The sequence below is a fragment of the Nestor notabilis genome, unplaced genomic scaffold, assembly GCF_000696875.1.
Source record: "Nestor notabilis isolate BGI_N333 unplaced genomic scaffold, ASM69687v1 scaffold4158, whole genome shotgun sequence".
Lineage (NCBI taxonomy): Eukaryota > Metazoa > Chordata > Aves > Psittaciformes > Psittacidae > Nestor > Nestor notabilis.
In genome coordinates, this window is record NW_009941347.1 from 32,369 (window position 1) to 55,819 (window position 23,451).

Below are 23,451 nucleotides of genomic sequence, written 5' to 3' on the forward strand. Positions count from 1 at the left end.
TCAGGTTATAGTTTGAAGGGATGGCAAGTCTGCTCTTGCAGCTACATAAGCAGTATTAGAAACTCCCTTCCTCCCCTTCACAGTTTCTGTATAGCCAAAAAGATCTCTAGCTCTGCCTCCTGATCTTTGGCACCAAACCTGGCAGATAACACTGGGTTTGGATGACATGAATGGAAGCCAGCTGTGCTCATACATCCCTCCTTTGGAACTAAACTGCACAGGACACTCCCCTCCCTTTACTTCTGTCACTAGGCTGTTGGTCCTGTCCTTTCCTCTCACCTTCCGTGGTCACTGTTGGAGATAAACCTGTACAGAGCACCACACAACACTGGGCTCCAGGCAAGATGGATCAAAACACCACATTTCCAGTTGTGTTATTTGCAGTGCATCCTTGACATTATATATTAGCTGCTCTCCTGGGGGGGGTCAAAATTTCTGTATGTACTCATGACGCTGCTTGCTTTTTCCCTTCATTTTTATCTAGCAGGAGGAGCTCTGGAATTCCAGTTTGTCTGGCCACATATTCCTTTAAACACATTTAAAATCTGACCCATTGCTGAACACCTTGAAGTAATTTCCATGCGTGATTCTAGAAAACAGGGTTGTATCTGACTCTGGGCTGCCTGTTATTGAGGGTGTAAGATTCACTAACTTGCTGTATTTCTTCTGCTGGGCAAACTAAAGCACAATATGATTAGGTCCAAATGACAGACCCTGTCCCAGAACCAAGGTTTAAATTCTGAAGCTCCTGGGTGTGAAAACCCTTGCTGAAAACTTTCATTTCTTTCAATTTTCCCAGATGAACATCTCCAGATAAGACAGACAGGGCCTGTCTGTAGGCAACAGTGGGCAGAAAGACCTATCAAAACATGCTGTCTGTGTGGCTCCCTTTATTTCTCCACATTGAGAGATAGCTGATGAGGTCCTCTCAAGAAAAATCCTATAGAATTACCAGATTTCAACAACTAATTATAAGTTCCCTTACAAGAACTACAGAGAAGTCAAAGCTGGTACTTAGGTCTGTCTTGAATCTCATCTGAGAGGAGGGAGTCTGCTGCTCTAAGTCCTGAACCACAGGGGAAGGATTGGGGTTTCTTTTCCAAACTTCCCCTTGGACTCCAAGCGAAATTGAAGCCAGGCTGCCAGATGCAACATGTGGATACCACCAGCAGATGTCCCATTAAACATCACAGCATTCACCCACTTTTGCTAGGAAAGACTTCCGGGATACTTGAATATTCTCAGTGTTTTAGGGGTTAAAATCTTAACCCGCTCTGAGACTACAGTGAGTATTCACTGAGAAGTCAATGTGTCTGTATGACGTAAACTGGCTCTAGAGGTCTCTGAAATCCAGACACACCTAAATTATACTGCAGCTCAAACCTAAAAGAACAACCTGGCCCAGTTTGAATGCCTAAGCTTAACAGTGCTTCTTATTTGTGCACTGCTTTGCAATTCCTTTTTCCAGCACTACTGAAGCTAACTGACAAGCCAGGCTCCATTCTGGAGACCGCCATTCCCCTTGACTTACAGGAGATCCAATTTTTGCTAAGCTAAATCATGCCAGGAGCCAGAAATAAAACATGGCATTAGGTATTATGCACTCAGCATAATACCTCGAGGAGGTAAATAAATGGTTTCCCTCAGCTTCTGTCCCTACAGAAATTCTCACATACTGATTTTGGTGGCTGTTGCTGTTAAATTCCTGATGTTCAGATCCTTTGACAAGCAACAAGGGAACTACTATTGGTGTGGTTCTGGAGGAACTGACGGTAGCTGAGTTAGATGAAACAAAAGCTCTCTGCAATACTTATCTCCAACTTGGCATCAGCTTTTCTATTGCTACATCCCAAGTCCTGTTCCAGCAGTAGTCAAATTCACAGGTAGGAAGTCTTCAGAAGATTTGTACAAAGAGATGATGTTCTACAACTTGTTTCAGCAGCACCAATTGTTCAGTGCTTTAACTCTTACTTTTGGTTGATGACTATATAAGGCATTAAGTACAAGGAATATTCAACATTCACCAGCCCAAAACTAATCTGAAGAAGAATTTGGAGGGAACTTAATTGACTACAAAATTCCTGAACTCGGTTTGCTTTCTTCTGCATATAGATTGCTTGTGATCTACCTGACAGCTCCTATGGGGAAAAGTATAACTTCTATATGGTCTAAATAGGAAAATGCAACTATTGAAAGAAAAATGCTTGCTAAATAGTAAAAAAAGGAAGCAATAGAAATGTACTCTGTAGGAAATGTAGAATATTACATTACACAACACACACAAGCTTGCTATGGATTGGACTTGGTGTTCAATTCGCTCCATAGCTGAGGGGTAGCTTATTCCTAACTTGGAAAATGTTTGATACCAAACTTATATGTGTGGACTGATACACCACATTTCCATTTGTCCAATGTAACTATGAGTTTCTTACTACATTATAATAGCACAATTTCTTAAATTCTTCATAGCTTTGATTTCAGTAACATTTTGTGGAATTCAGTTCCATGTTATGTACACTATGTGAAAAAACAAGACTCCTAAAATAAATTCAGTATTAGGGTTTGCCTTTCCATGTCATAGACATTATTTACTACTCTGCATGTAAATAAGAGTGTCTGAATTTATTCTGGCAACTAGGTTGCATACTTCCATTGTATTTCCTCTGAATAAGTGATACTGTCATTCAGGACATCCCTATGAAACAGCAGGTCTGAGAGCCAAACTGGACCAAACCAAATGTATTCCAGCAAGAGAGCAGTAGCTCCAATGGACTCATCATTTCTGCTATTTCACATTCCATTCCCATTCTTTCCAAAATGTAGCATTTTATTAGAATCCCAGACTGGTTTGTGTTGAAGGGACCTTAAAGCTCCTCCAGTCCCAAGCCCTGCCATGGGCAGGGACACCTTCCACTAGAGCAGGTTGCTCCAAGCCCCTGTGTCCAACCTGGCCTTGAACACTGCCAGGGATGGGGCAGCCACAGCTTCTCTGGGCACCCTGTGCCAGTGCCTCAGCACCCTCACAGGGAAGAACTTCTGCCTCAGAGCTCATCTCAATCTCCCCTCTGGCAGGTTAAAGCCATTCCCCTTGGCCTGTCCCTACAGGCCCTTGTCCAAAGCCCCTCTCCAGGTTTCTTACAGACCCCCTTTAGGTATTGGAAAGCTGAATTGTTAGAAAATAAACCCATGTTTTAGATTTTGGTTTGTGTGCAGTAAAAGTTCCCACTGTACCACACCCAACAACTTACAGTGACTTGGCTCATTTCTTGATTGACAGACTTGGGTCCTTTTCCTGATTGAGTTAGAAAATTTTCAACTCAACTACATGTAAATATATTCTGGATTTTTCCCTCTAGCATGTGCTACCCTGAATTCCCTTGAAGGTCTTACCCCAGTCCTGTCCATGTAGGTAACTATAAATTCCTCAGTCTGAACAGTCACTGTCCTTCATTGAACCTAATTCTTTTTTTCAAAATACATTTTGTTGGCAAGCTTAAGGACTCATATTCATCAGTTACATTATTTGATCTGTGTATCAAATAATGTAACTTGAAAGCAGTTTCCTTTAAAACACACAGATGTAATGCCCTCACATTCCACTCAGAACAACACACCTTTTCCAATGAGATAGCAATGCAGAAGCACATTGCTGAGATGCTTCTTAACAGTAATTCACTGATTTTCAGATGTGTCACTGTTTCCGTATCACTCTTCTTGACTTTTCAGTGGCTGGCACTGCTTCATCTCCAGTACTTGGAAGACTTAGGTCAAAACCGCCTGGCATTTCAGCCCAAGTGACCAGATGCAAGACTTGCTACCCTTGCCATGGTGTTATAGTGCCCATGGTAAAGATGAGGCATGCACTGCCTCATATGTAGTTTCTACAGGTCTTTGACCTGAACTAAAAGCTATAAGTGGCACTTAGTTTTGTTACCTAAAGAACAGCTGAAGCCACCTTCCTTTGATTCCCTGTGAAGCAACCAAATGCAGTCCTCAGGTGTTCAATTCCACAGGCACAGATACCCCTGTTCTGCTATGGCAAGTCTGCACGAGTGCAATCAGAGCCATTCATGTGCTACACTGTGTGTGTTTATCTTGCTTTCTCTCATTTCCTACAAGTCCACTTGACTTCACCCTTCCTTTCCAGGTCAGAAATGGTGAGATTCCAGCTTCCCTCAAGCAGCAGCCCAGAGCAGAAGGAGGAAGCAGCTTTACCAGATGGGAGATGCTGCCTGGCTGTCGGACAACAGGACCGGCGCTCGCCCACTGGTGGGGCTGGGGCTTCTGAGAACGGTACCAAACCCAGTACCCAACTGCTTTATGTCCTCACTGATCTGTAAGATCCTCAGCAGAAAAACTAATAGAGATATTAAGCCCATTTAAGCCACAAACCAATCCTAATGAATCTTGAAATCCTAGACCTAAATAAAAGGTAACATCCCAACTTTCTCAGCCCCTCCATAGTTTTATGTTCAACAAAAGACTGAAGGTATCACTTAGACCTATGATATAAAAACTTGATTTTTCATATGAGTTACTTCACCAAAACCTTTTTCCTGGCTTAAGCGTATGAAGTTTTCATTTCTTTGTAAATAAAGACTCAGAACTGCAGCAAAAATAACTTCCAACAAAGCCATGTGCAGTTAATTCTGTACAGTCACTCTTTGGAAACATCCTGGCTGCTTCAATAACTCCAAAAAGATCCAACCTGTTTAGCACATGCAGCACCAACCACTGCCATAACAGTTGACACTTGTGCTGTCCCATGAGACCACATGAGGCATCCTTTGAACGCCTTCTGAAGTCACTGGGGCTGCCAAGGCTGGTTCTCACTATCAATGACCTCAGCCGGGCCTTTGCAGAGCAGCCAGTTACAAGGGCTCTCAAAGAGAGCAATTTGGGGAGTCATTTAATGCTGAGACACATTTATGACAGCTATCATAGAAGGTAAACATCTTCTGGCTCCCATGCCCAGTAAAGAGCAAATGCCAGGTTTGCTAAGTCTGCCTTACCTTCAGTGATTATTTTGGGGTTTTGAACACAGCTAGTTCAAAGAAGACAAAAGCACTTACCCGACATCAACAGTAAGTAACAAGGTATCTTTACGGCAGCCTAGAGAGCCGTATGTCATGACAAAAACTTAATGTTAGGTATTTATTGCATGGACCTGGCAAGCAGCTGCTTGGGAATGTGAAAAATGATGACATATCAATACAATGAACACTGTAGCATGTTCTCCATCTGGTTAGACTTGTAAAGCAAACCTGCTTTCACAAGTATTTTTATCAAATCAGACACTTTGCCAGCTCAAAGGCAGTTGCCATGTCTACACCACCCATATTTCAAGTAGAAACAGCTTTTTAGCAAAAGCTTTTCAAAGAAATAAATTGTGGGTTTATAGATCTAAAACTGTTCCATCAAATAAAAAAAGATTAGTTAGGCTGAAAAGGAAAATAACTCAGAAAGCTGAACAAACGTGCAAACATCTGGGATAAACCTCGATATACCAGGCCAATACATCCAGGTGCAGAATTAGTTACAGGTATTTATATACATTTTAGTAAATTTTAAATGCCTTAGAGCAGAAGAGCAATTGCATCAGTGGAACAAGGCAAGTTATTCTACATTAGCTGGTTTACAAATTAATGCCTAAATATCACCACAATAAAGTGTAAAATATTAGCATAGTAGAAGAATTTTAATAAAGTACTGGCTTTATGTTAGAGGAGATGAATAAGAGGTTTTGCTTTTCCTTTCTGCTTTCCAGTCCTGCTAATTATAACCTAAGATCTCTTTCGTGGAAGTCTCTTTTGCCTACATGTTCAGTCAGAGCAGAGGATGTTCCCATGGAGGGGGAAGCATTACAAGTGTCTTTGGTATCTTAGCATGAAGACTGCTTGAGATTCACATGCCTTTTCTTCCGTTTCTAAAAGCCTAATCTGAGTGTCTGCTATGCCAGATGCTGCAATTCATTTACTGGGTTCAAAGGGACCCAGTAAAACATACCAGTTTGAAGCTCTTCAAGGAATCCATAGTACTGTGCAGTCAGTTCTCACAGCTGCCACAACAGTTATAAACTCTGATTATTGTCCCTTTGAACTCCTACAGCAAGAAAATAAGCGATGATAGAAAAGCTCACTGCTAATGTATCAAAGATTGAAAACAGAAAGTCTTTTTTTGTTGTTGGTTTGGCTGTGCACAGCCTCATGGAAAGCAAGCACTTCTAATAAGTTAGTTTATACAGTGTAAGGATTGCCATGCGAATACAGCCATTCATTCTCTAATTAAAGAGCAACAAAGCATGCAGCTGAGCTTTGTTCCTGCTTAGGCAATACATTAGTGAACATGATAACCTATAGATTAGGCACATTGGATGCTGCTAGAATGAAAGTTGCATTAATAAACATATGTAGAATGTTAACCATAGGAAAAATGTAACATTTTTCCTTTGTTGCTGAAACTAGAGCTGGGGAGGCTGAAGCACACCATGGGCTGGCAGTGGGCAGCAAAGGGCTTCTGCAGAGGTGGGACACCAGTGGCCTGCCAAGAGGTCCTGCCAACACCCCACAGGCAGTGACCACTCACTGCCTCCTGGCACAGAGACCTGCAGATGACATGCAACTTCTAACAGCAACAGCTTGAAAATGGTATTTTAGCTTAAGCTGCAGGTGCTGTCCCCTTGAAACGAGCCAGAAAATCACAGACCTGAGAGTCTCTGCTGGGACACTCATCCCCTTGAGCCTACCTTTCCCATGCAGAATGAACCATGTACACACAGCACTTGTAACCCTACCTGAGGGCAAACATGGTTTGATATTTGAAGAAGTAACAGCATTTGACTTAATAATTATTAGAATTCATAGAATCATAGAATAGTTACGGTTGGAAAGGACCTTAAGATCATCTAGTTCCAAACCCCCTGCCATGAGCAGGGATGCCACACACCAAACCTGTTTAATTAACTGACAGTGATTAAGTGCAAGTAAGTCTAAAATACAAAATCATGTTGACACTGCCTTAACCTGATGGCAGTTCAAAATGAATATTCAGAACAAAGATGTAATCAGTGTTTCTCATGTATTCAAGGTTTCAAAAGACTCCCAGTAAATTACAAGCATCATAATCATCCTCTAAGTCCCAGTAAATATCTTCTTGTGATAAAAAGGAGTTAAATGCAATAGCTTTTTTAAATTACAGCTAAAACAGTACTAAAATACTACTGTAATAGTACATGTATAGTTACATGCATTGCAGATGACTTGTTTATAACCTACTTAGCATGTGAGGAGACATTAGGTTTAGGTAAAAAAAGATAGCTAAACATTAGTTAGCTATAGGTCTAATATTAGATTTACATACTAAAACCAGTGACCCTACAAAACAGTGAGGGAATCGTGGAATCCTAGATTGGAATGGTTAGGGTTGGAAAGGACCTTAAGATTATGAATGAATTACATACTATTTACACCAAATTCCTGCACTGTGAATATGTGTTCAGCTGGTACAATGGCTAAGCAAAAATAACCTCAGAGAGTACAGTGCTTTCTCATTCCTCTTCAAAGTGTATATTCCATGGTATACATGAACAGTAATTGCCCCCACTCCTTACAGCAGACTGATCATTCACACTTATCCTTATAACTGCTCAAAAAAGAGATCTGAAGCAAAACGGCTACAAGTTAGCTGCAAGAAAGCACACAAGTATTCAAGGGTCTTAAAGCAATGCCCCTGGCAGAGACTGCCCTGTCTTACCTTTGGAGCCCCTTGCCATGGATGCTGGAGAACCCTGGAGTCTGCTTCACTGGGCTTTTCAAATTCTCACTTCTTTTTGTGTCTCTGTCTCTGGGGTTAAAGCACTACAGCTGTGGCCCGTTGGGGTTGATGTGTGTTGCTGGTTTCTCATGCAGAGGATCAGCTGTTCCGTGCTGTGGAGGGCCAGGCTGCCTCTGATGAGGAGGAGGAGAAGTGGGCAGGAGACCAGCCCACCCAGGTGGACCACATGAAGAAGATACTGGCCAAGCTCCCCTGCTGTGCCAGTGGGTAGGTTAATGCTTCCTGAGCCCTTTGCAAAGACTATTTCATGACCTGAAGGCACTATGGCTTCAGTATGAAGCAGTAATGCTACAAACAAAAGCAGTAGGCTCCTCTGCCCACCCCAACCTAACCCAAGGCAGTGGCAGCCAGGCACAAATTTGTGATCTGGGCTGCCAGGAGCTTTGCAGGAAAATTGGCTTTTACAAACACAGACCTTCATCTGTGAGAGAGGTTCCCCTAATTTATTGATTTGTTTTTAAAATGTCTATATAGGTGTGATGAAAAGATGTGGAAAAGGCTAATGTCTTACTTGGAGACCAGCAGGAGTGATGGCCATGAAGCAGCGCCTGTGGAGCTCGCAGAGAGAATCACACAGCTCACTGAACAGCTCCACCTGAAAGGGCACGAAGTGCAACAACTGGAAACAAACGTAGAAGAGGTAATAGGTGCCAAGCAGAGTGTGAAAGAGTTACTTATGTATCTCTAAGTAGCTGCATTTATATACAAGTGCATTTATATTGTGGACATTCTGCTCTCTTGCTGATGTTCCTCACCAGGCTCTTAGCTTGTCAGCTTAAATCTCATGCTTCCCTGTAACACCTGTGTTTCATGTCTGGTTCCTACCTGAAACTCCTTTTGTTTGGAGGATAAGTACACCAGCCACTATCAGACAGGCTGTTCTAACAAAATAGCCAAGATATCCTACTAGTCCCATGTGATCTTAGTGTTTAAATACTGTACACCTCAGCCACTGATGGGCACAGATTTAAATGCTGGCATTCCCTCTGTGAAACAAAAATAGGGAATTGTCTGCATTGCTTTGGTCTGCTCTGTCTTCAGGTTCAGTCAGTGCTTGTTCAGTATTTCCCTTCCTTGAAAGGAGCATAAAGATTTCAGTAGTTTTGGAAGGATTGTATTAGTCACTGAGCTGTTTAAAGCAACAGTAAAATACCCACCTTTGCTACATGTGGCCATCCTTTGATTCTTATCAGTATTTCATATTGTTTGTCCCTGAAACTAAATCAAATGAAATTACTTGTGAGGAAAAAGAATTAAGACCAGAATAAAATCACTCTTGTGTCTTACACAATGTGCAGTATTTGATGACAATTTATTCCTGCAATGCTCCCTGGAGCAACACAAAGCTTCCTTCTACACTGCTCAACATCACCCTATGTAAAAACTTAGGGTTATTCTTCATAACTACTTTCGTGTAGGCAGTGACAGTTTTCTTCTTCCCCCTTGCCTTCTTTTTAATCTCTGCTGATGGATATTGATTCTGTGCACCTTGTTCAGAAAAGTACCATTATCAATAGAGTAATACAAAATTCCAGGGATCTGTTGCTCTTGCTTTGAAGACAAGCAGGGACATGAATAAGCCACAGTGCCAACTCACTGCAACATGAATTTAAAAGCAGTAGGATGAATCATTTTGGGCCTGTTAGAAATTTATTCTTAAACCCTCTTATTTAGCCAGCATTTGTCTCTTGTGTGCAGTTACAGGCTGGGGTTTGTGATGCTACAAAACAGGCAGAGAAGCACTAAGTAATTTCTCTCCAAAAGGTAACTGTCTCTGTATCAATTTGCTCTGTGTAACCAACACAGAGCAAATTGGAAGACTGAGAAATGCTCTCTCTCGTCTAACTTGCAAGTAAATATATTGGCTTCATAAATAACCACCGAGAACACTTCCCCTGATGACCTGACAAACTATCTTATCCATTCCTCTATGTATTTCCATCGGGACCTGTTCAATGTTGACAATTAGACGAATGACAACAAATCTAACAAGTACCAGGCCCAGTGGGCAAGTGAAGAGCAACACTCTCAAATACTGAATAATAATTGCTTCAGATTAAGACTTGTAAAACCAGGGGTGAACAGTTCTAAGATGTGTCCTGTGTGCAGAGCTCTGCTTTCCAGCACCAGAACAGTTTAAAATGGTTTTCACTGGAGGCAGGTGCTGAAGGTGTCGGGACCTGGGGATAATGGATGGAGGAAACAGGAGTGACGCACTGCCAAGCGCAGCGTTGCAAAGAAATGCCAATAACTTTCTATGACAGCTTGCATGCAAGCTGCCAGCTTCATTACAACAGAGGTAGTTTATGACCTGCCATCCAGGGTCAAATGAACAGTTCATCCTAACATCACACACCTGATGGCGAGCAGCAGCTGTTTAGAGTAAAGCAGTGAGAAACAGAACAGAGATTTTCTTCTTGGTATTGCTCACCTGGTTCCCAGCACAGTAGGGACTGATACAACTTGAACTGGATGGTGCATGGACTATCATGGTTAATGGCCAGTCCTGGGGCTATTTACCATGAATTTACCTTTCCTTTCTCCAAAGCTAGCAATGCTTTTAGTATCCTGGGGCAAGGACTCCCACATACTAGTTAAAAAAGAACTGGTTTTGAGGATTTGATTTTGTTAGCTTTAAATCCGCTGCCTGATCACCCATTGTCACCTCAGTTTTGTGCTTGGAAATCAGCAAATTACCTTTCCCTCACCATTTTACAGACTTCTATTATGAGAAATGCTGCCTTAGTTACAACCACTCCTAGAGAGCCTTAGCTCTCAGTACAGAAACCATACCTTATTTCTATTATTCTGCTTTATTCTTCCATATAGTTTTCAAGCTCTATTACCCTTTTCTTATTAGAAGAACTGAAATATGCTTAGTATTCAAATGCAAGCCCTCCATGGCAATAAGCATAGCTGGTTTGTGCCTAGTTCCTTCCCCCACAGCTCCTAGCAGGTATATTCTGACCTCTGCTGACCACTGAGCTATGTTCAGGAGGTGACAGCTCTTCCACATCTCCTTCTGAGTGGCAGTCATCATTGCTGCATGTGTACAGCTTCGTGGGCCCTTCCTACATGCCTTACTTTGCATTAGTGACACTGAATTTCATCTGATCATTTATTGTCCATTGCTATTCAGTATCATGAACTCCTGCTGTCATTTTGATTACCCCCCCAAAAAACATTTTGAGAGCAAACTTAAAACCTTTTACATTCACCTTTTTAAAGGTCATTTCTGAGTGTGTTGAAAGCTCAGGGGAGCTCCTTGTGAGACCCCCAGGGTTGTCTCCCTCCTCTGTGCACCCTTCAGTCCTGGTCTGTCACTCTGTGCCCTGCCCCAGCTCGGGACCCGCTGTGAGACCCTGGCAGGATCAGTGCGGGGTTTTTTTGAGTCTTTGGTGATGATTCTTATGAAAAGCTTTCTGCAGATTCAAAATACATTCTGTCAATCAACTAAATTAACACTATTCAGATATATTCACAGACCCATTCAAAGAAAACTAAGAGATTCTTCACTATGTTCATCTACGTATTCACAAGTCCCTCCACCATTACAGTTCCCATCAATATGCCTGACAGAATTACTGATACTCTCAGAGATTTGCTGTTCCTCAGATCATCTCTGAAGCTTCTCTTAAAAACTGGTGCTCCTTTTGCCACCCTGCAGGCTTTTGAGGGTGAAATTATTTAAAAGATGAATTGCACAGCACAATTCAGCACTTCATTCTGCCCTTCTGGTACCCTTTTCTTCCCATTTAGAGAATGTTTCTCAGGTTCACTGCTTGTAAAAGGGGCTCTAATATGTGCCTTCTGTGGAAAACACAATAGGATTATTTTCTGTTACATTCCTTAAGGAATATTAATTATTCACTGTCCTAAATGTACCTGGACACACTGCTCCAGAGCTCAGGTTCTCCCCATGGTATTCTCCTCCCTCTTTTATAGGAGGGCTGGATAGCAGCTGCTGCCTTCTCAAGACTGGTATTTGGCAAGGTCGTGTTTCCGTCTTACAAATAAGGCACAGATCCAAACCCTGGCTTTGATGAGGGACTTTGACAGAGCTAAGTACAAACCCCACTCCTCTGAGCCCTATGACTTAGCTACTCACCACCCCTCCTCAGTCTCTAACTTTTAAAAATAGCTTATGCTTAACTAGCATCACTGTCTTATTGCCAACAGCAAGGTAACCAGAGGTGCTAGATGTAACCTGGCTAGAAAAATCAGTCTGGGAGAATGGTTTAATGGCACACTGAGCTGCTGTCTTCAAGCACAAGAAGATGATAAGAAATGCATACTCATATGTATAAATGAAATGAAGGTATCAGGAAACTAGCATCCTTACTGGTGACAAGGTGGCTGTCAAGGTGTAACTGCTGTGGAAAGCACTTTACTCACTATAGCACAGGAAATACAAGGCAAAAGGGCTTTGTAAGAGCAGTCAAAATCAAGAGGAAGAATAGACAGCAGTAGCAACAAATGCTGTGTCCAAGCCTCACTGTGGCTAAGCACTGTGCCTGTGCTGTCTGTGCAAACTGAGCAGCGGGCCATGGCAGCAGAGAGCTGGGAGAGCTCCAGAGCAGGCACTGAACAGGGACGAAGGTACTTCCCATTCACACTGTATGTGAGACCTGGTATGCAGGAACAGCCCCCTGGTAAGGACAGGGAGTCCCTATGACTCCTTCCAGGAGCCAGCATGAGCAAAGCAGCAGCTAACAGCAGCAGATGAGTGCTGGCAGGGTGCAGGCCTAGGATAGATGGACACTCATTAGGAATTTCCATGAGCATCCGTCTTATTGCATAGTGGGAAAGTCTGTTTCACACTTAAAAATAATGACCTTTTTACCTCTCTGTTATTTATCAGACACTGCTCCAGCTGCACAGGGGGACACAACTCTCTGTGTAGCACCTACCTATGCCAGGTGGTATTTACAATGCCAAGGTAATCTGTAGTATAATAAAGGAAAGCACATTTCATTCATTGCAGACCTCCCCCAGCCTCTAGAGTATTTGCTGTGTGTCAGTGGGAGTGCTGCCACATCAGTGTAACAAAGCTGGCCCTCCATGCAGGAAAATGTTCCTATGTTCTTCCAAAAGCAGGGTTCAGACAGGGCTGCTGAAATCACTGTTTGGCAGGTGGACCAGATGCAGTGATCCAGACTTCTGGAGCTGCTGTATAGCACAGGGAGCAGGAGTGCCTCACAGGGCAGAGCTCACAGCACTGCCAAAACAGGCTGATTTCCTATTAACACTGTCAGAACCTAAACTGACCTCGCTGTGGATCAGGGACTGTTTTCTTTCTTCAGTCTGTGATTTAGGGAATTAAAGTTCCTTCCTGTCTATTAAAATTCATTAGGACATAAATTTCCACAGAAAAAAGATCTATTACATAGTGTGCATATTACAGCCTTCAGCTTTTTGAGTTCAACTCTCTCCTTAGTTATTTCTAAAGCTGCAATAAAGATAAAACATGACAACAAAAAGGGATAACAGCTTGGCCACGTACCTGTCACAAGCTTGGGTTTGTGACAAAGAGATTGAGTTCTGCAAATGGTGTGGCAGCTTTGAGGGTCAAACTGTCACTTAGATTTTGCATTGAAACCGAAGCAATGTTCCTCCCTTTCAAATCCTGGGAGGCCTGAGATGACAGACAGGCCAGCTTTGGAAGCTCCAAGTCTGATGAGCCTCCTCCTGCCCAGGATTTCTGTAGGGTTCAGAAGTCTTATTGAAGTCTTTTCTGTATTTGGCTGCAAACCAGTGCTTCCCCAAGCACACATGCCAGTGTTTTGCAGAACCAGAATCTTAAGGAAAAAGAAATTAAGACACTTGTTAAACCAAAATACTTAAAAGAAATAAGCTAGTTACCTTCTTATGTCCCTGAATGTACAGATGACTGACATGTAAGGAGGTGATCCTGCCCCTCTACTCTGCTCTCGTGAGACCTCACCTGGAATATTGTGTACAGTTCTGGTGTCCTCAACATAAGAAGGACATGGAGCTGTTGGAGCAAGTCCAGAGGAGGCCATGAGGATGATAAGAGGACTGGAGCACCTCCCGTATGAAGACAGGCTAAGAAAGTTGGGGCTGTTCAGCCTGGAGAAGAGAAGCTGCATGAAGACCTCAGAGCAGCTTCCAGTGTCTGAAGGGGGCTACAAGGATGTTGGGGAGGGACTCTTCATTAGGGACTGTAGTGATAGGACAAGGGGTGATGGGTTCAAACTGAAACAGTGGAAGTTTAGATTAGATATAAGGAAGAAGTTCTTTACAGTGAAAGTGGTGAGGCACTGGAATAGGTTGCCCAAGGAAGTTGTGAATGCTCCAGCCCTGGCAGTGTTCAAGGCCAGGTTGGACAGAGCCTTGGGTGACATGGTTTAGTGTCTGGTGTGCCTGCCCATGGCAGGGGGTTGGAACTAGATGATCTTAAGGTCCTTTCCAACCCAAACCATTCTGCAATTCTCTGATTCTATGTAGGAGAAGCAAGATAAAGCCTTGGTTACATTGGTGAGGGCACACAGATCACTTATGCTTTCTAGAGGATGACAGGAATGCACAAGATCAGAAAACTGAAATGGCAGTGCTAGTATTTGAGATTTCTGAATGATCTGCTTGCATCCAGTGTTCGATGAATGGCCACTACACACAAGAGCAAAGCATGCATCCCTAGAACTGTTGACTCTTCACTTCATGTAGTATATCTAAGAAATGTACTTCCCTTCAAGAAAACCTGGTGTGAACTGACATTTACCAGCTAAGGGGGAAAACCCAGCTTTGCAGTTAGCGGGCAAGAAAGGGAAATGCTCCAGTGCTTTTATTTTCCTGTGTCATTGTCCAGATGAAAGGCCCATTGCTAGGTGAGCTGCAGCAAAAGGTGGAGGAGACTGAAGTGCTGAAGATGGAGCTGCAGATGTTGGAGACGGAGAGAGTTAGGCTGTCCCTGGTGGAGGAAAAGCTCATGGACGTTTTACAGCTTCTTCAGCAACTTCGAGACTTGGTATGGCAAGAAAGCAGTCCAGAGACTCGAAACTGGTTTTGATAGTGTCCTTCCCAAACACCTGAAAAGGGTGTTCATACCTTCTGTTAAGTACAAAGCCCTGTACATCAGGACACATTTCTACCTGTGTTTGCTCTGGGAACTGCCTGGTGATTGCAGAACACTTTTAGACCCCTATGGCTGACTTCCCAAAAGAAGGCTAGAGATCTCCATGGCTCTAGATCTCCATTATTCTCTAAACAAAAACTTGGAGGAAATGAGGAAAACAAAACTGCTAGGAATGTGAAAGATTATGAGAGATTATTCTTCCTTCTAGAAAAGGACCTTTGTTTAACTGTATCCTAATGTGACACTGAGTCAGTATTAGAGGGATAAAACCCCTCCCTATGGATCAATACGGTGGGTTTTTAATATGAAGTTTCTTACCCAATGAATAATCCACACATGGATTTAAAAAAGCTGATGGAGTAACATCTCAGAAGGAATATGGCCAATATCACAGTTCAGCCCTTCAGAAAATAACTTGAAATCTCCTGCTTGGGAACAATAATGGTAAGCGCTGGCCAAAAGATTGGCAAACCAGATAATCTGCAGGTCAAGGACTGCACTGGGAGCCACACTGGACTGCTAGGAACTGATTCTGTCACAATGACTGAGGGTTCTCCTCAGCTTTGAGCACTGTGCTGCCCAGTCTGTGTGAGGGGAGAATGTTTCCTCAGATGATCACTATTTTGTTTGAAGTACACTCAATGTTCCACTGATAACTCCATAGAACAAGTGCAATATCTCATCATTTGTAACTTATTTTAGCACTTGACATGGAAATTTTACTTTCATATTGTAAGTCTGACACATGCATCAGTACCAATCCAGTGAAGGATTAAGCTAGTAGACTATGACTGGCAACAAGCATAATAACCTTTTGTGTCAAGACTTCAACATGTCATTCACTGGTCAGCTGTATTATTGCAAGTCATCTCTGTTAGGAGACAATGCATCACACGATGTGCCATATCTCAGTGGTAACAGCCCTTCATGCTGATTGTTGCTGGAATCACACCACCACGTGCTGCCAACTCCCATAGAAGTAGCACAGGCAATGATGCTGTCAATGAACAAGAAAATTTACAGCGTTCCCAGTAGAGTTTAGCAAGGATCCCTTAAATCCCTGATGGGATATACGTCAGGCAAAAGAATGCTTATTCATTAGAACTTGTGGATTTAGGTGTCACTTCTCCAGCATGTTCACATTCATGTTTTAAATATTCCAAGCTTCTCATTTGCAACATTATCCACCCCAAAGCAGTGACTGTCCAAAGGCAAATGCCCGTCCTGTCAGGACTCAAGGCCAGGTTGGACACAGGGGCTTGGAGCAACCTGCTCTAGTGGAAGGTGTCCCTGCCCATGGCAGGGGTTGGAACTGGATGAGCTTTAAGTTCCCTTCAACCCAAAGCAGTCTGGGATTCTGGGATTCTATGACTATGAAAGCCTTATCTATGTTCAGAGGTCATGTGTAATCCCAGCCTGCCACAAACTGCTTTGCACTATGCCCCCATTCCTGGGGCACACAAGCAGAAGGTGAGGACCAGTGTCAGTGAGGGAGGTCAGTACTGCCCAGCCTGCTGGGACATCCTTCATTTTGCTTCCAAAATAGTTTCCATCTATTTTCAGTTCTTGAAGCTGTAACAAGAACAAAATGTCCCTGCAGATGTGGGTGCTTTAGTACTAATTAAAGTGATGCCAGCCTGAGCATGCATTAGTGTCTCCATCACAAATGAAGAGACTTTGTTTTCCAGACACATTAGGTAATGTCCCAACAGATTTCTAATGTAAAACTACCACCGAAAAAAACATCTAAATCCTGAGTACTTTTCACAATCCTCTCCCTTTGCCTAATGTTATCACATCTCACTAGATCTCTAACCTGTGTCAGTGGGCCTGACTTGTACCCTGAATGGTTCCCAGTGATTCCTGGCACAGGTCCTGTCTGCTCCTCTCAGCACAGGCCTGGCAGAGCACTGGGCTCTGCTTACTGGCATGCCCTGCTTATGCTCCTTGCCATCCAGGTTTGTTCAGGCACACCCTCTGGAAAAGTCAGTATTTTCCACTGAATCCCTGTTTTTTCTCTGCCTACGGCCATATTAATGAACTGTTGCCCTCCACAAACTGCAGCTATTTGAGCAGTATCTAAGATAAAATGCTTGAAAATAAAGCCAATAGCAAGTCTTGTGTTATCAGGATTCAGTTTCATTTTGGTTCAATTTTCAAATGCTGCACATACATTTCATTGCTTGCATTTAGAGTGGTGAAGGACATATTTGTGCCATAATGCTCTTTTGTGTTTTAAAGAACATATCTAAGCGAGCCTTGGGAAAAATCTTGCTGAGCACTTTGGAATCCTGCTGGGACCCCCAACCTGGTAAGAAAACAACTCACCTGTAAAGACCAAGAGGCATGAAAAGTGTCCTTAGAGGAAAACACTGGATAGATAATGAACAGATGAGTAGGAAGAAAGTATGCCAAATACTGGGGGAGAGGCTAGGGAGAAAGAAGTACTACATACTATAGGAAGTACTAAGCACTATAGGAAGTGATGACTAGAGTCTGTGACACATGAGAAACAGGAAGACATCCAGGATTATTTTAGCCAAATTTTAATTAGAATTTGGCCTTAGGGGTACAACTCAGTATGCCACTAATGTCTGTAGGGCTTTCTTGACCTGAGAAAGTGGAAAACCTCATATGTAAGGCACCTATTTACCAGGTTTGCTATCCCACTGCGTGTTGAATTCCCCTGCAGCAACACAAACATGATACACAAACCACAATATTTCTGTCAAGAAAATGGATGAAACCTGCACTCCTTTAATAATAGCCCTGCATGTTCCTCAGATGAAAGTTAACCTCACAAACTCCTCTCCCTTGACAATGTTCTGCTGTGCCAAAGCTGCCTTTGTAGGAACAACACAGGGCTCTGAGCCTGGAGGTTTGGATTTGATTACTTTGTTCCCATCAGCAGAGCATTTGTACTTGTCTTCAAGAAATGAGCATCCTGTACTAAGCCTAAGAACATGGCTTGGAGGTGCCTTTATTAGGCACACAGTAGTCAAAGATAAGATTATAAAAGACTAGATGTGACCTGAGGGTTTAATTTTGGAGAATATTATTGACAGAGATTTAGGGAGAACCACATACAAACCATTCTAGGTTTTCAGTTTCAATGCTTTGTTGTTGCTAGTGTTCAGCAATCCAGGGCACAGGCAGCCCAGAGCTAAGCTGTGCTGTCCTGGCGTGGCTGCAGAGGAAGCAGAGCAAAGGAGGCAAAGACAGACCCCTCTGTTGGCTGAGCCATAGGTCAGATTTCTCCTGGTGAGAAGGAGAGGAGACTGTTAATACCCCCAGCACAACAAGTGTCCAGAAAGTACTATTTATCCTGCACTTGACTCCAAGTGCTGCTGCTGAAATAACGCACCTCCCTCTGCAACTGCAGCAGCACAGCTCAGCTTCTTAAAATGACAACAACAGTGAAGTGACCTTCTCTAGCTCCCTGTCCATTCTGCATCCCCACTGCCAGAAACAGCTCATCCTCTCTGCTTTCCTTTTGCTGGCTGTGCACTTGATATGACTTAAGCAGCTTTCCTAAGTCTATGCATTCAAACATCATCTTCCTCTTTGACAAGACTAGGTAGATGCTTGGATTGGCAACTCTTTAGTGTGACATGAAATAGTCTTTGTTCACACAAGTATATTAGAACTCAGTGAATGAAGCAAGAGAACCAGTAGAGAAAACAGTCCTTGAACCCAGTTCCACTGCATTTTTATAGGGACAGGAATTCATTATTTGGTTTCAAAACGTAGACATTTTATGCTAATGATGTGAAACAGCACGTCTGAAAGAAAGAGCTTGTGTTACAATTGTTAAACTGCAACTTTCTGTCTTTGTTCAAACTATAACGTTTGCAATTTTCTTTTGGAAGGAAAAGCCCACCTATTTGAAGTCCTAGACACTCTTTACCATGAGCTGGCAGGCTGCGAACTCCTACAAAGCCAGCCTCTGGAGAAAGCACAGAGTTGTCAAGCCTTGTCCAACCCACTGGTCATCTCCTGCTGAGCAGCAGTGCCAAGTACACCCAGAACAACAGTCCTCGTCCCTTTAAAGGCACATGAGTAAATAAGAGCTCAGTGATGGACCAGAGCAACAGAATAATCCAGCCAGGAAACCGGAGGTAGACTGCTTCTGGGCAGAGCACCAGTGCCTCGGCTAACGTCAAAGCCCTCCCTCACATCCAGAGTGGTCCCACACCGTGAGGATCATGTAGCAATGTCTATCTGTGACACACACCCTTGTGTGATGGCCTGTAACTGTGCCACTAACCAAATAAAAACCATTCCAAGCACACGGACCGGACCCGTTCACATGTACAGGCCTGGTTGCACACTGGCTGGGCACAGTTTGTAGCTCAGTTCAAAAGCAAAATGCAGCCCATGTTATCACTGGCAAGTAAACCACTTCCTTAACATGTGACAACAAGGCCACGTTACAAACACCAGCACAAGGGTATGCCAGCAGTGCAGGTTTTAAGGGCTCATGTAAAACGTGTTTCTGTCTCTGTATTTGTGATTCAGCTATTCACCTTATCTAACTCTGAAGTTAGACTGGTTATTGCTCTGCTGAATTTTATATTCACAATTATAGAGCTGCCTTAGAAATCCTCAACAGTCTTTCCTGACAATGGTCTCAGGTTTTACATGAAAAGCTAAATCCACCTGCTTGACAAAGGTACAAAACAATCTTGTTCCCAGGCTCCCAGGGAAAGGAAGGGCTGAAAAGCTCCCTTTGCAACAGCTGCTGTTGCATTAGCAAACACCACATGCAGTACCCACCCTTAGTCTCTCACTTCACTTCCCTCAGTGCAGCTGCAGACACGCAAAGTGAGGCCCCACTTGCAGACCAGTTAATGTGAAACACTGGCCCCAATCATGGTGCCACGTTACCTTTTAATCAGCAATAAAATCATTCCTGAGGGCAAAAGTAAAAACAAAAGTTGCTTCCAAGATGCTTTTGCTGTTTCATTCACAGAAACGGAAACAGCAGAGTTCCTAAATGACCCAACTGAAGTTATGTTATTAAAAAGATGCACTGTATGTCTTTAAAGATGTGAAATGATTTGCCTGAGATAACACCAGCAGTGAAATAAGACCATTCAATTCAGAACTGTGCATGTGTGAGTTTTTCCCATGAAAATGGTTTTCATACAGGAATAAGGACAATGCACTCTGGGGAATATCTATTCCTTTCTGAATGCACTGGATTGCTTGCACACACCTCCATCCCAAACTGTGATACACTACTTGGCATTCAGAGCCATGGGGGTAACAAAAACTGGCAGCAGATGTTTTCGTTTCATTTTAGAGGAGAAAAAAAGAAGTGTTTTGCAAACAACAGATGCAGCTCTCTTCGACAGTGTTTCACCCAGGGTTTCTGCTTTAACAGAGCAAGCTTGTAAGAATAGATAGGTATTTTTAACATAGATTTTTTATAAAGATAAATTAGACAGGACATTCACAGAGTGCAATATTCACCCTGACAGAAAGAAAACTGTATCTTAATACTAAATATATTGTTAACATAATACTAAGAATAATATACTATTGCTCAGTATATACTAAACTACATGCTAATAGGATATACTATAAAAGCTATACATTAAATGCGCAACAGATACAAATTAAAAGGAGCAGAAGTTAGTTCCCTGCTTCTGTTCATTTTTTAATAAAACCCAGGTATCAGCTTATGTTCTGGGCAGCTCTCTCTGACCTCTCCAGGAATACTGCATCCATAGAGAGAGCAAATGCCAGCACGTCATGAAATCAGCATGACCTGGGTGTGGAGTCAGCAGAAGTGATGCTTCAGGAACAGGATTATGATCAGGACACGCCTGATTATGGATAGTCTTATGTGCTGCAGGATTCTTTCATCATTTCAATTGGCATTATTTTCTGTACCCACTCTGTATACATACACAGATGCACATGTATGTGGATGACACATACTCATGCGCACCTTAAGATTCCTATGCTAACTGTATACCTTAGTATCTTTTTCATCACGGAGTTTCCACTTCCCTTTCTAATATACTTCTAGAAATTTCTAGGCTATGAAGTAAACTGTCCTCGTGCCCAAACGGGGCAGGAGCAACATCACCTGAGTGAGCACTGCACAGCTTATCCGAGCAGCATGAACTGGAACCGGGAACTAGAAAATGTCCCTGGAAACCTGAACTGGTGTTAAGGAAGATGCAAACAGTTGAGGTAAAAGGAAGCTTTCGTGAATGCATTTAACTGATATAAGAAGCAGCAAAATCCTATCTTCCTAAGTTAGCTTCCAATCCTGTAACATTTTTACTTCTCTAAGAAATGCCTGGATCAGAATCATTTGTGATACATCAGCATGTGCCGATTAACCTTTTAGTTATAAAAGATGATTATTTTAACTCCAAAAAGTAATCACTATGAAACAAATAAGACTTGAAGTATTTCTATCAGAAGAACTTGTTCTTCAGGATGGATCAAGAAAGTCAAACTCTTGCTGGAAATCAGAGGCAAGGCAAAGCACTGTACTTTGAAAACCTTCTTTGGTGACCTAAAAAATTGACTTTTTTCTTCTATACTTTTGCCTTCCTGTTTTCCCCTGTGCCTGTCAGCAGTGCTGCTGAAGCTGCCATATATTTCATGTGGAGCTCCCTAAAGATGTGATTTTAAATCAATGGAATTGGGAAATTTCTAGCTCTGCCTCACAAGCAGGTAGGCTTCCACAGCTTGATTTGTGATGTGGAACATGTTCAGAAGAGTCTGCACAGGAATCCTGGAAAGGAAAGCCAAATCTCTAGGTTTCCTTAAAGGCCCAGCTTAAGTCCAGTGATTACTGCAAATTTCAGCTACCTTTTATTATTTTTCATTTTCTTGCCTTCCTGAGTATTGGAATTGCTCCCAGACAAGCAGCAAACCGAAATATCTAATCAAGTGCCATTAGTAGCTTCACCAGATGCCAAACAATAATGTAGGAGCAGTCATTACCCACATTGTTGGCTGTGTAACAAACTGCTCCTTTGAACAACTGGAGCTGTCCTCACAGGAAGTTACTCTGCAACTGCACATCTAGCACAGACCCAGGTCTTGGGTTTGCACTGACTGTTATTTCAAGTGGCAGGGAACATGCACCAAGCCTAAGCTGAGTTTGTAAAAGTATTCCCCACATGATAAAACCTGAAAGATGACAAAGCACACTCAAAAGCCTTACACTTAAAAGCACAACCACAAATCCCAGAATCCCAGACTGGTTTGGGTTGAAAGGACCTTAAAGCTCTACCAGCTCCAACCTCCTGCCATGGGCAGGGACATCTTCCACTAGAGCAGGTTGCTCCAAGCCCCTGGGTCCAACCTGGCCTTGAACACTACCAGGGATGGGGCAGCCACAGCCTCTCTGGGCACCCTGTGACAGCGCCTCAGCACCCTCACAGGGAAGAGCTTCTGCCCAAGAGCTCATCTCAGTCTCCCCTCTGGCAAGTAAAAGCCATTCCCCTTGGCCTGTCCCTACAGGCCCTTGTCCAAAGCCCCTCTCCAGGTTTCTTGCAGGATCCTTTCTGTATCCAGTATCTCAAATCTCTGCAAACATTCTGTTTTGCTGTATGTGTACCAGATGGCAGTAAATGGCCATTTGCTTGCATCCTGACTTCTCAGTAAAGGAAAAATATCACAGAGAGAGTGCATGTGCTACAAACAACAAGTGCCATTACCCATCTAAAATTCAGACAAAGGCAGCAGAGCCTTCCAAACATGGACCCAGTCTGGAGGAGTACATGACATGTCACTGGCTGAGACCAGAGCCTGACTTCCAGCTGTAAGGGTTACTTAGGTACAAGTCTGTAGAAGGAACCTGTACTGCTTTGATTCTCAGTTAAGAGAGCCAGTGGGCATCTATAAAAGGGCTAAAGCAACCTCAGTCTGCTGGCTTTGAGGCACTCTGGTTGGAGTCTGGCCTTATACCACACTTGAGATCCCCTCCTTTGCCTGCTCCTTCCTCATTCTAGTAGATTTATTTATTTTTTTTCTCAACACTATTTCCATTCTTACAGGAAGGACAGTTTGCTTCATCCCAGCTGTATCTTGTATCTGCTCTAGGGAGATATAATTCACCCCAGCAAAAAACTAATTCTTCATCACCTCTTCCATATGTTCCGTCTTCTTCCCTCACTAATCGCAGAGCACTAAATCCCGCAGGCTCCCAGGTTTTGAACCTCCAGACTGCTGCCCAGCCTTTCCTCCAATGAGCTGCCTGGAGTGTCCTTACCACTCCTAACCCTCACTCCTACAGGTCACACATGCCCCAAATCTGACTCTCACAGACCTCGCTCACATTGTAGGCTTAAATCATAGGTTTAAACTAACAACAGTGTTTGTGTCTTCAAACTAACATAGTACAATACAGTAAACTGTTCTAACTTGCTAACATGTAGAGAGAAAGGAATGTTCAGCTGATGGGGAAGGAACATCACGGGACTGGTAACAACTAAGGAGACAGTAAATAAGACCAAGGATGCCAGCCTTCAAGACAGGAGAGTGGTGCCCAG

General features: G+C 43.0%; 1 protein-coding gene across 1 annotated transcript in view; it reads left to right on the forward strand.

Annotated features, from left to right (window-relative positions):
* Positions 1-18,932, forward strand: part of EFCC1 (EF-hand and coiled-coil domain containing 1) — a 51,294-nt gene extending 32,362 nt beyond the window's left edge. The window contains exons 3-8 of the mRNA XM_010020818.1: positions 4,148-4,293; positions 7,908-8,040; positions 8,308-8,473; positions 14,663-14,821; positions 17,171-17,240; positions 18,799-18,932. Of these exons, the coding sequence (XP_010019120.1) occupies positions 4,148-4,293; positions 7,908-8,040; positions 8,308-8,473; positions 14,663-14,821; positions 17,171-17,240; positions 18,799-18,932 (808 nt within the window). The remainder of the gene's footprint in view (positions 1-4,147; positions 4,294-7,907; positions 8,041-8,307; positions 8,474-14,662; positions 14,822-17,170; positions 17,241-18,798) is intronic.
* The last annotated feature ends 4,519 nt before the right edge of the window (positions 18,933-23,451 follow it).